This window comes from Dama dama, chromosome 15 (genome assembly GCF_033118175.1).
Source record: "Dama dama isolate Ldn47 chromosome 15, ASM3311817v1, whole genome shotgun sequence".
NCBI lineage: Eukaryota > Metazoa > Chordata > Mammalia > Artiodactyla > Cervidae > Dama > Dama dama.
Genome location: NC_083695.1, coordinates 25,553,868 through 25,567,961, shown reverse-complemented (window position 1 = coordinate 25,567,961; position 14,094 = coordinate 25,553,868). Strand labels below are relative to the sequence as shown.

At 36.6% G+C, this 14,094-nt stretch overlaps 1 protein-coding gene across 1 annotated transcript in view; it reads left to right on the top strand.

Annotated features, from left to right (window-relative positions):
- Nucleotides 1-12,098, top strand: part of CTNNA3 (catenin alpha 3) — a 1,844,203-nt gene extending 1,832,105 nt beyond the window's left edge. The window contains exon 19 of the mRNA XM_061163003.1: nucleotides 11,811-12,098. Coding sequence (XP_061018986.1) covers nucleotides 11,811-12,098 — 288 coding nt within the window. The remainder of the gene's footprint in view (nucleotides 1-11,810) is intronic.
- Nucleotides 12,099-14,094: the final 1,996 nt, after the last annotated feature.

Here is a 14,094-nt window from a genome sequence, read left to right as displayed (position 1 = left end):
AATCTTTGTTTGATTTGGTATCAGGGTAATGGAGGCATTGTAGAATGAGCTTGGGGATGTTCTTTTGCAATTTTTGGAAGAGTTTGAAAAGGATAGGTGTTAATTTCCAAAATGCATAAATATCTTATAGAACTCAATATCCCAAAACAATCCATATTAAAAAAAAAAAATTGGGCAGAATATCTGAATAGACATTTTACAAATAAGATATACCAATGGCAAACGGGTACATGAAAAGATGCTCAACATTACTGATCATTAGGAAAATGCAAATTGGTAGGACCACCTCACATCTGTTAGAACAGCTATTATCAAAGACAACAAATGATAAATGTTGGTGAGGATGTAGAGAAAGGAATCCTTAGTTCAACATTGTTGGGAATGTAAATTAGTTTATGGAAGACAGTATGGAGGCTCCTCAAAAAGTTAAAAATATAACTACTACATGATCTAGCAGTTTCACTACTGAGTATATATCCAAAGAAAATGAAAACATTAATTTGAAAACATACATATACCCCAATGTTCATAGCAACATTATTTACATTAGCTAAGATATGGAAATAGACTAAATGTCTATCAAAAGATAAATGAATAAAACAGATGTGGTATGTGTAAAGAGAACAGAACATTAGTCATTAAATAAAAGAATGAAATTTTGCCATTTGCAGTAACATGGATGGACCTGTAGGATATTAGCAGTGAAGTCAGAGAAAGACATCGTATGTTTTACTTATATGTGGAGTGTAAAACTACAGCAAAGATAAATATAACAAAACAGAAGCAGACTCTCAGATATAGAGAATAAACTAGTAATTAACAGGGTGGAGACACAAGATAGGGGTGTATGATTAAGAGATACAAGAAAGGAAAAGAATGAAGATGCATTGGTAGAAAAGAATTAGTAATTGTGCAAAATCTCAGATGGAAGAGATGGAATAGAATCTAGAGTATAGTTAAGAAATATCAATTGCAGAGAGAAAGAGAGAACTTTAATTTTAATAAAAGTGGACAAGAATTCAGGACAAGATCAGACAGTTTCATTTTGCTGCTTCTGTTTTTGTTACTATTTTGTTGTTTGTTTACTTTCTTGTCTGTTTTACATTTTAAGTGAAGTAATCTGTAGAACAGATGAGAATGCAAGGTGCCAAAAGTTTGATTAGAGTAGAAGACTGAAATAGTATTTGCATAGAACAGGTGTAACAATTGGCTAAAGATACAAAAACATTGTTTGCTTCAGATTGGTGGCCATTAATTTATCTAGAAACCCATCTGTCCAATGAGGGGCTTCTCTAAGACAGTAACTTATAGATCAGTGCTGGGGACATGGACACTTGACTTCTACTGGAAGTTTGTAGCAGAGAGGCAAGATAAGAAATGTTTACTATTGCTAACAGAGGGGTTAAAATGATAGAATGATGATGAACAAGGCAAACTATAAAAATGGAAACATGAGAAGGTCTATAAAATAGAAAATCCTTGCAGGGATTGAAAACTGATGCCATTTGAATTTTTAGCTTCACACAAGCTAACTTTTCCTTACCTTTGGTCACACAAGAGATGAGTGTAGGATCTAGGATCAACAATAGTGCTTTCTTACTTTCATCACAGATGTCATCAAGATGTCAGGTTGAGTATTATCAGTAGATGCCTCTGCAGAGGGCATATCTCAGCATTCTGTCTGATGCTGGAGAGAAAAACACAGGTTGAAATGGATGGTCAGAGAAGCATGCCAAACCCAGCCCACTCCTGTTAGCACTACTTAGTGAATAATATACTAATTGCTCTAAAACTGTGTAGTAGCTGGGGTCTAAATGTTACAGAAAACTAGTTCCTCAGTTAATAATTTGCACTTAAGCCATCATGATTAAAGAATCAGTTCACTTACGTTGCTTAGTTGTATCCGACTCTTTGACACCACATGGACTGTAGCACACCGGCCTCCATGTCCATCATGAACTCCAAGTTTACTCAAACTCATGTCCATTGAGTCAGTGACACCATCCAACCATCTCACCCTCTGTTGCCCCCTTCTCTTCCTGCCTTCAATCTTTCCCAGCACCCAGGTCTCTTAAAATAAGTCAGTTCTTCGCATCAGGTGAGTAAAGTATTAGAGTTTCAGCTTCAGCATCAGTCCTTCCAATGAATATTTAGGACTGATTTCCTTTAGGATGGACTAGTTGGAACTCATTACTGTCTAAGGGACTCTCAAGAGTCTTCTCCAAAACCAGGGTTAAAAAACATCAATTCTTTGGCACTCAGCTTTCTAGTCCAACTCTCACATCCATATATGACTAATGGAAAAACCGTAGCTTTGACTAGATGGACCTTTGCTGGCAAAGTAAGGTCTCTGTTTTTTAATGTGCTGTCTAGGTTGGTTATAACTTTTCTTTGAAGAAGCAAGCATCTTTTAATTTCATGGCTGCAGCCGCAACCATGCACTGCACCTGCAGTGATTTTGGAACCCCCCAAAATAAAGTCTCTCACTATTTTCATTGTTTCCTCATCTATTTGCCATGAAGTGATGGGACCAGATGTCGTGATCTTAGTTTTCTGAATGTTGTGTTTTAAGCCAACTTTTTCACTCTCCTCTTTCACTTTCATCAAGAAGCTCTTGAGTTCTTCTTTACTTTTTGCCATAAGGGTGGTGTTATCTGCATATCTGAGGGTATTGATATTTCTCACAGCAATCTTGATTCCAGCTTGTGCTTCATCCAGTTCAGCATTTCTCATGATGTACTCAACATATAAGTTAAATAAGCAAGGTGACAATATACATCCTTGACGTACTCCTTTTCTGATTTGGAACCAATCTGTTGTTCCATGTCAAGTTCTAAATGTTGCTTCTTGACCTGCATACAGAATTCTCAGGAGGCAAGTCAGGTGGTCTGGTATTCCCATCTCTTTCAGAATTTTTCACAGTTTGTTGTGATCCTCACAATCAAAGGTTTTAGAGTAGTCAATAAAGCAGAAGTGGATGCTTTTCTGGAACTCTCTCACTTTTTCCATAATCCAGCAGATTTTGGCAATTTCATCTCTGGTTCCTCTGCCTTTTCTAAATCCAGATTGAAGATCTGGAAGTTCACAGTTCACATACTGTTGAAGCCTGGCTTGGAGAATTTTGAGTATTACTTTGTTAGCATGTGAGATGAGTGCAATTGTGAGGTAGAGCATTCCTTGGCATTGCCTTTCTTTGGGATTGGAATGAAAACTGACCTTGTCCAGTCCTGTGGCCACAGCTGAGTTTTCCAAATTTGCTGGCATATTGAGTGTAGCACTTTCACAGAATCATCTTTTAGGATTTGAAATATTTCAGTCTGAATTCCATCACCTCCACTAGCTTGGTTTGTAGTGATGCTTCCTAAGGCCCACTTGACTTCGCATTCCAGGATGTCTAGCTCTAGGTGAGTGATCACACCATTATCATTATCTGGGTTGTGAAGATCTTTTTTGTACAGTTCTGTGTATTCTTGCCACCTCTTCTTAATATGTTCTGCTTTTGTTACGTCCATATCATTTCTGTCCTTTATTATGCCCATTTCTCTTGATATCTTTAATTTCCTTAAAGAGATATCTAGTCTTTCTCATTCCATTGTTTTCCTCTATTTCTTTGCATTGCTCACTGAGGAAGGCTTTTTATCTCTCCTTGCTCTTCTTTGGAACTCTGCATTCACATGAATATATCTTTCCTTTTCTCCTTGCCTTTGGCTTCTCTTTTCTCACTATTTGTAAGGCCTCGTAAGACAACCATTTTGCCTTTTTGCATTTCTTTTTCTTGGGGATGGTCTTGATTCCTGTCTCCTGTACAATGTCAGGAACCTCTGTCCATATTACTTAAGGCACTCTGTCTATCAGATCTAATCCCTTGAATTTATTTATCACTTCCACTGTAAGGGATTTGATTTAGGTCATACCTGGATAGTCTAGTGGTTTTCCTTACTTTCTTCAATTTAAGTCTGAATTTGGCAATAAGGAGTTCATGTTCTGAGCCACAGTCAGCTGCCAGTCTTGTTTTTTGGCTGACTGTATAGAACTTCTCCATCTTTGGCTGCAAAGAGTAAAATCAATCTGATTTTGGTGTTGACCATCTGGTGATGCCCATGTGTAGAGTCTTCTCTTGTGTTCTTGGAAGATGGTGTTTGCTTGACTAGTGCCTTCTCTTGGCAAAACTCTATTAGCCTTTGCTGTGCTTCATTCTGTACTCCAAGGCCAAATTTGCCCACTACTCCAGGTATTTCTTGACTTCCTACTTTTGCATTCTAGTCCCCTATAATGATAAGGACATCTTTTTTGGGTGTTAGTTCTAGAAGGTCTTGTAGGTCTTCATAAAACTGTTCAACTTCAGCTTCTTCAGCATTGCTGGTCAGGGCATAGACTTGGATTACTGTGATATTGAATGGTTTGCCTTGGAAACAAACAGATATCATTCTGTCATTTTTGAGATTGCATCCAAATACTGCATTTCAGACTCTTTGTTGACTATGATGGCTACTCCATTTCTTCTAAGGGATACTTGCCCACAATAGTAGATATAATGGTTATCTGAGTTAAATTCACCCATTCCAGTCCATTTTAGTTTGCTGATTCCTAAATTGTCAATGTTCACTCTTGCTATTTCCTGTTTGTCAACTTCCAATTTGCCTTGATTCATGAACCTAACATTCCAGGTTCCTATGCAATATTGCTCCTTATAGCATTGGACTTTACTTCCATCACTAATCACATCCACAACTGGGTTTTGTTTTTCTTTGTCTCCATCTCTTCATTGTTCCTAGAGTTCTATTTATCCACTTATCTCCAGTAGCATATTGGGTACCTACAGACCTGGGGAGTTCATCTTTCAGTGTGATAGCTTTCTGCCTTTTCATACTGTTCATGGGGTTCTGAAGGCAAGAATATTGAAGTGGTTTGCCATTCCCTTTTCAGTGGCCCACGTTTTGTCAACTGTCCACCATGATTGGTCCTTCTTGGGTGGCCCTACATGACATGGCTCATAGTTTCATTGAGTTAGGCAAGGCCATGTGATCAGATTGGTTAGTTTTCTGTGATTGTGGTTTGCAGTCTTTCTGCCCTCTTATGGAGAAGGATAGGAGGCTTATGGGAGTTTCCTGATGGGAGAGACTGACTGAGGTGGAAACTTTGTCTTGTTTTGATAGGGAAACCATGCTTGGTAAGTCTTTAATCCAGTTTTCTTTAGATGGATGTTCCCTCCCTATTTGACCTTAGGCCAAACTATGGTGTGTATAATGAAGATAATGGTGAACTCCTTCAGAAGATCCCATGCCCACACTGCTACACTCCTCACCCCCAACCAGCCAGCAGGCTACTACCGACCCATGCCTTCACTGGAGACTCCTGGACACTCACGGGCAAGTCTGGGTCAGTCTCTTGTGGGGCCACTACTCCTGTCTCGTGGTTCCCGGTGCACACAAGGTTTTGTTTGTGCCCTCCGAGAGTCTGTTTCCCCATTCCTGTGTAAGTTCTGGCGGGTCTATGGTGGGGTTAATGGCAACCTCCTCCAAGACAGTTTATGCCATACCCAGGTCTACTGCACCCAGAGCCCCTGTGCCTGCAGCAGTCCTCTGCTGACCCATACCTTCTCAGGAGACACTCAAACACAGTTCTGTCTCAGTCTCTGTGGGGTCTCTGGGTCCTGGTGTGCCCAAGGTATGTTTGAGCCCTCTGAACATCTCTGTCAGGTATGGGGTTTGATTCTAAATGTCATTTCGCCCCTCCTACCATCTTGCTGGGACTTCTTTGCCCTTGCATGTGGGGTATCTCCTCAAAGTCACTCCAGCTCCGTGCAGCCGCCTGTCCAGCACCTACCATCTTGCTGGGGATTCTCTGTCCTTGGACATGTGATATCTCTTCCCAGTCACTCCACCACCACACAGCTGCTGCTCCAGTGCCTCACAGCTGAATAGCCAATCACTAACATCACCAATCATATTTTTATAATAGGCCATTTCAAATATAATTAAATCAGCATTCTAAGTAGCCACCTGGATTGGTATTAGGTTTGTGATTATTTCCTTTTAAAGTAACATAATGTTTTTGGTGTGGAATATATGCTTTAGAAAACAGTAAGACTTGAGAATACTTTTTGACAGGACAATATTATAACTGAATAAATGTTATATTCGATTTCATGTCTGGCCCTCTCAGTAGTGTTAAATTTCTTTAGTTATTCCACATATTGATTTTTTCCCCTTTCAACTTAAGTTGTTTTCTTCTGTTGTCATGTTCTCATGGAGAATTGGTAAAGGACACATATACAAGATGAATCCAATCAGTGGCCCATTGGAATAATTTTTAATCTTCAAAGAAGGCACCCCCTTCTCAATTCAATTATAAGCTTGACAATTTCAATTTGGACGTTTAACCCCACATTGACTGGCCTTAACAAAGCCCCTTATTTGATTTTCCCCTTAAGCCAGTCTGGCTATTTAGCATTTTTGAATGCATCTGAAAAAGGAGAATGTTTCCAATTCTGGCCATTCCTCTAAAAATCTGTTCAGAAACATGTGTTAAGCAGGTATTGGAATAAAATTAGGTTGTCAGGAAAAGTTCAGGGTGGATACTAAAAACATATTGAATTATAAGATGCACTTTTGCCAACAAATATGTATTTAAACATTTCCTATGGTGTACACCTACCATTACTAGATCACAAGTTAGAAAGACTATTGATGTTTGTTTTTAAGAAATATTTAAGATATCTCTTGTTATCTACCAACACATATACATAATACTCTTTAATACTACCTATGCTGACTTTGTTTCCAAATAGTTGAATTGAACACTTTATAAGTAACTAAGGGTTAAATAGAAACCCCAAAATCAGGGGACCAGATCTCGGTTTCTATTTCAAAACCAGGGCAAACAAATTTAATTTTGTTTGATAATCAGAAAAAAAGTTTATATTTACATTTTAAATATGAAATAAATGTTATATAATTCCATGTCCTAGAAGCTATAATATGATTTGTTTATGGTTTAACTTTGCCTTATTGATATGTTTATTGAGAGTGACATTGAAAGTCTTTAAACTGCTTGGAACTTATGAGGATGACTCAGTATTTTTATTTGCTATTTCAAGAAAATGCTGCTTGGAAAATGATAGCATAAACACAATCAAACCACCATCCTAAAAAAAATACCTTACAAGTAAGATACTCTCATTTTTCTTAATACCAAAATTCTATAAATTCTATAATTGAAAAAATTCTATAACCTTTCTAAAAAAGTTATTAGCATTTTTCAAAATTTTATACATTATATTAATGGTACAGTTTCTTCAACCATGCTATATATGAAAATAAATACATGTTGCAAGTGATGTATTACTAAGAGGCAGGGTTGTATAATAGGTAAAAGTACTAGGTATTTGAACAAGACTGCTTTGGCTCAAATTCCAGGTCTTCTGTTTAATAGCTGTATCACCTTAAGAAAGCTACGAAACCTTCTAGCTCCTTTGTTTCCTCATCTTTAAAATGGAGATAATTATGGTACTTACCTCATAGTATTACTGAGTTAATTTGATGTCAACTATTTAGAACTGTACAAACACATAGGAAGCACACAATAGATATTAGCAATTATTATAAGCTGTTATTATACTTGGAGCCAAACCACACACATTTGCCTTTCAAGGATTGCTTTGGTGCAGGTGCAACATCCACTGGGGGTGTACAAGTTCAGGTAAACATTGAGACTCATGAGAATTCATAGGCTACATTGGCACCAGTTTACCTAGAAGGTTATAGGACAGGAAGTGTATTTTTCCAGGCAACAACAGGAAGTCTAGCAGCAGTAGTTGCCATGGCAATTCACACAAGGGGTGGGGAGCTAACTGTGCCTTCCCCAGGTGACAGCCCAGGGGCAAGGGATGGGCCCCACACCAGTGGAGTGCAGCTTAGAAACCTCAGGCAAAACACATTTCTGATAAAGACCTTGTATCCAGAATGCGGGGCGTTAGAGTAGTAAAGTACAGTGCATTCTGTTGTTCTGACAGAACATGGATGAGGAACGTAAACAATTGAAGGAAGGATGGACTAGCATGTCTTTCTTGTATATTTCTTGTAACTATCAATAATTACAGTAAGATCTGAACAAGGATTTGCCAACAAACATCCCACCCTGATGGATTTGTGGAAGACTTACATTTACAGGTATTTAACTTTGGGCTTTGTAAAAAATTTTGGCACTTTTATGAGGAAAAAAAACATATCTTATGTTGTTGTTAAACTCCTTTTCCACAACAAAGGCTTGCAGATACATCTCTAAGTTGAACCAAGCCTTTTGTCTGAAAACATGCTTAGATCTGGACAGAATTGTACTGTAGTTTACCTGAGATCATGGAGTATATGTCACAAAGCACAAAAGAGACATTACAATAAAATTAAGATTCCTACAGGATGATAATATTGAGAAGGACTCTATTTAGATATTCTAAATTTTGATTATTTGCAAAATACATCCTTGCAGTTAGTAAAAGCTGATACTGGGCATAATCTCTATATTCAACTAGATCCTCAAAAAAAAAAAAAAAAGGCAGAATTTATGAACTGTGTCCAGTTTACTTTTGGACATAGACAGTATTGAGGATCTTATTGTGATATTAATAGATCAATTAAGTTCATTTATTTTGAACCCAGACCAGTGTAGTAAGAATAAGCACAAGTCACTACCATAGGAAGAGTGGCTATGTTCCTATTTACTATGGTTGGAATATAGGTATGTCTATTTATATAGATCAGAGGCTTTAATGTAGGTCAAACTCCTCTTTGATAACTTATTTTTTTTAACCCCATCCACTTTTATGGAAAGAAGACAACAGGAACCTGCTTATATGTACTTGCATGCAGATACTTACATACAACCGTAGGAGGTTTGAGGGCCTTAGATGCGGTTTTGTTTCTCAGTTGATACCTTGATCAAAAACACTACATCTAGATCAGAGAAGAGTGTTACCAGATGTTAGGAAAAACAGTTCCTTTTATGGCACATATTTCAGGTTACATTTGCCTAGAAGTCTTTACAGTTGATCAAAGTTATTTGTAATGGTAGAGAATTTTTGGGCCTGAGCTTTATAGTCTGAATGGTTTACTCCACCAAGCCTTTAAAATAAAATAACATTCTCATTTGCACAGGTACATTTGTGAAATTCAGAAAATTTTGTTAAGTTGAACACAGAAATCCCAAAGTGATGAATTACCTTACTCAAATATGCTTTGTTTTCACAAAGAGAATTCTTTTGAATTCTTCCCTTGGAGGATTTTTCATTAAAGTAAGCCTGGTGAGAGGGCTTATAATACTTTTTTCTTTTGCAGACATGAAGTTGTGCAGTTATTCTCTATGAGTACGCCTGAGGCACTGCTTGGACCTCAAACAAAATTTCCTACTGTGTGCTTGGCTGGTCTGTGCCCTTGCTTGTGTGCCCTGTGATTTGACTTATAGCAGAAAGGCAGGCATCTTAATGCACATAGCTCTTGGACATCAAAAATCCTCATAGAATGTCTCACGAGCTTTCCTATTGAAATAACAATATTCTTTCAGCAATTGTCCTAATCTGTCTGCAAAACTAGTCTTCATGCTCTCCTAGGGGGATAATTTGCCCTGTGTTTTTTTCAGCCTGCTGGAGGAGAAATCCTACTACAGTCATTTAGGATTTTAAAATAAATTGTCAGAGGCCAGCATAAGAGAACACAATGGTACAGACAAAGCTTTGCTGAATCAGTGAGGGAAGAAGACAAGTTGATTTCCACATTTTAAGACACAAATTTAATTTCACCATCCTTCAAGAATAGGTTTATATATAAAACACACTCATATGGAAAAACTAAAAGAAAATAAAATAAATACAATCTATACATGACAAGATTACGGAGTCAAAAGGAGAAAATATAAGTTTCAGGGTGGGAAGACCAGAGCCCCTGGTGAAATCTTGAATGACAGCAGGTCACTAGGACCTTCTATGGAAGACTCAATGATAGCACAGAGCCCTTGGAATAAACCAAAGAGTTTCATGTTTGAAGGAGAAAATTACCAAGGATCCTCATTACTATTCATGTTCATTTGTCATTTAGAAAAACTTTTTTCTTCCTATGGTGAGATTGAAAATGACTTTCAGAATCTAACTAGCTGCAGGAAGCCTTTAATGAAAATTGCTAATTATTAAACAACAGATTTTAGCCTGCAATGTGTCCATAGAGTAACCTTAATAACAAAGTGTGTTATTTTATTCAAAGTCTAGTTGTTTTTTATTTAAAGTTGTGTACAGATTCAGAAGTTCTAAATGTTTTCTGAAATACAGAAAAAACATTTGAGTGTGAGTGCTTCATGAAATCTTATTTAATTTTCGTTAAAAAAAAAAATGTCATTCCTGCCACATGCACAGATTTTACATTCCTGGCTTCAATAAGTAAAAAGACTTAGAGTGTAATTTCCAAGTATCACTGCTTCTCAAATTACATATTGTTTGGTGTTACCTTTTCAAGGATTTCAGGCTGGGCATATAATGGAGCTAATTAAATTTTCTCCCATGAAAGCAGCCAGCTAGACCACTGCCCCAGGCACATAACCTCAGCTTACTACTTTGCTTCACTCATTTATTCTGTATGTGAGATGAGACTCCCTGAACCGCAAAGGTAGAGTACTTAGGCCAGACAGCTGCTGATGGATTTCAGTATCTACAGAGCCGCTGTCTGAGCCTCAACCCTGACAGCACACATCACAGAGGTGACGGTAGGGGCACATCTTCCTGTGTGAACTGGCTGTGGATGACAATCTGCCAAACTAAAATAATGGAGGAAGCACTAGTTATATAAAAACAAACCAGCTTGGCTAACCCTAAAGTATTTTCCAAGATTCTAGGAATATCACCTCATTTTGTCCAGAGACTGTTTTTGTGAACAACCCAGAAAACAAAACAGTTACAAAATAGAGTTATGTGGGAAAAGTTTCTTTTAGAAATGTCATTAGTATATGATTAAGCAATTTTCTCAACCTTCACAAGAAACAAAGGAAATATTTAATAACTGACAGCCACTCTATGAGGTTATTTATATATGTTATTTAACTTTAATAAACATTCTTTCCTATTTAATATCTGAGAAAACTAGAATGAAGATAATTAAATGATTTGTTTATATTATTAAATGGCAGTCCTGGAATTTAAACCAGATTTGACTATAAGGCCTTGGTTTTATCTATTTTAATATTCTGCATGATAGGTTAATCATTCTGTGTTTAAAAGACTCTTTTAGGTGGAATTATTTGGGAATATTCATGGAAATTAGTGGTTTACATGCATGTATGTATATGTATATATTATTTATCTTAGACTATGAGTTCCCTAAGACTTTTCAGTTGTTCTTACCAAGTTATTTATACATGATAGAGCTTTTATTGTAGATGGTCATCTCTTATACAAGGGGTCAACATTAATCCTGGAAAAATGGAGATCCATGACAAAGAAAGCTGTAACCATCTAGTCCTTATGATATGATATAGAAGCTATAGAATAGAGTTCACTGAAAACCAAGAAAAAAAATTAACCTAAGATATCATCTTAGAAAATAGAATATGGATCTATTTATGCATCAGATGGATAACTAAATGATTAACATAGATTGATGTGATAATTTACACAGATACATAAAACATGAGTTAACTCATTCATTTTTGAGATAAAATAACTGTCATTTCTGGGGTAAAAACAAGTGTCACACATTTCACTTTCTGCAACATTAAATCTCTTTAAATTCCTGATTATGTTCTCAAATAATAGCTTTTTTTTCCCCCTACAGTTGGACAGTGTCACCTCCCTGATCCAAGCAGCCAAAAATTTAATGAATGCTGTAGTGCAAACAGTGAAAATGTCTTACATTGCCTCAACCAAGATCATCCGAATTCAGAGTCCCACTGGGCCCCGGCACCCAGTTGTGATGTGGAGAATGAAGGCTCCTGCAAAAAAGCCCTTGATTAAAAGAGAGAAACCAGAGGAAACTTATGCAGCTGTCAGACGAGGCTCAGCAAAGAAAAAAATCCACCCAGTGCAAGTCATGAGTGAATTCAGAGGAAGACAAGTCTACTGAAACCACTGTTCTACTCTAGTGTGTATATTACAAAGTCCTGGCTAAACACACTCCTTTATTTTTACACTTGATTAATTTTGTAAGTTTACTAACTTAGAATTTAACCCACAAATAATGTAAAACATTGAAACCTTAACCCATATGAGCAACATATATTTGGGATCTTGTCATTGTCATTTCTGTATGGCCAACATATGCTTATTGAATGAATGAAATATCCAGGTGTCATTCTCATTCAGCCTTTCCTTTCACAGAATATCTTACATTCATTTCTCAAGTTCATTTGTAATAGGTTAAGTATACTCACTCTTTTCAATTAAATTCACCCTTTGAATTAAAACACTGACATAAACTCTTGACTTGGTTTTCAATGCAAACAAAAGATTTCATAAAAATACTTTTCACTTTTTAATCTCTATATACATGTGTATCTCATCTAACCTGGCAGATGTGTAATTCCTTCAACAGGGGGGAAAAAAAATCATTCTCTAGATATTTGTAGCTACTGTCAACTGTTTGGGCTAATATCCATCAGAAACTAACTGGGTATGGGCAGTCAAGCTACTTCTGGATTTTCAATGTCTATCTTGATTATTTATGAAACAATTAATATTATAAAAGTTAAGAATTTTCATGTCACAAATGTGTGTGTTTCAGGGTTCCATTGTGTTCAACAGTTCTGCGCATTGAGTTTTGGGTTTAAGACAGTTCACCAGAATACATATTAATATATGGAGGAAGCGTTATCCTCCATTGGGGATATGGACATCTAACTATATCCCCAAGTGAGTTATGATACAAGAAGTGCAAAGAGTTCTCTAAAACTTTATTTGTATCAGCTTTGCAAGTATAATTAACAGGAAAAGACCAATTTGAGAATCCTTTTGGCATTGAGTAAAATATAAGTCAAAAAATATGAGCAAATTGTACCACTGAACTATGAAGTATAGTTAAAGGTAATGAAGCTGGAGTGATTTTGATAACATTTTTTAAAATAAAAGTCATTCAGGTCACTTATAACCATCATTGTTCATTCCTAGTTGAGTTCATAATGGATGTTGTAACAGTTTCAGAGATGAGTGCATTGCTTCTCTCTCTACTCCTATCTCTCTTTGGAGGAGTCAACTTTCAGTTTTACCTTTTTTCATGCATAGAGTTCCCATTCACAGGATTTCAAACATGCATTTCCTATTCTACTCTATAAAAATTATACCAAAATTATGACTTCACTTTTTAATAAATCACCTTTAGTGAATTTTTTCAACAACCATGTCATCATAGTTTGACAAGGTAAAGTTTAAATATACAACTTCAGTTGATGATAGGAGGACTAGTTTGGGTAAAAGAATGTGTGAAACATAAGGATACATAAAAGTTAAGAGCATGATATGAATGCTGTTGAGCAAATGGTCTGGTGAAGGCATTTAATCGGTCATAAATTATGAGGAAAATGAAAACTTTTCATTGTAATATATTATGTTTTTCTTCCACAATGCTCGGTTTCCTGGGCTTAAGTAGGTAAACTTTCTATGAGCAAAAACTATAAACTTCTTCCTGTGGGCCAGTATGCACAGTATGCATAGTTGAAACTGAGGATGCACTGGCCCACAATAATTATTCTGAACAGAGTCTACTCCCTAAAAGAAAAAGCAGTGCATAAAGGAATCAGAGAATCCAAATAATTGCTTTCCAAAACTAGCTAGCTAATTGAGGCAAAACAGGGGATTTCTTTGTTGAAATGCTGCCATCATTTTCTATTCTAAGAGGACGTTACAAGAGTTACATCTATCACACTCTCTCAGGTAGAAGTGAGAAAATAATTTATTTAAAAATTACCAAACTAGTATATCTTAGCTCCTAAAGCCACACACTCAAGAATAATGAGTCTCGTTTAGAAAATCTAGTATCTGTCTGCTTCTACACCAGCTTTCCACGGGTTTGAGTTTACGATGCAGCACTGGATGCCGAAACAACATAAACAACTTGAAATTATATG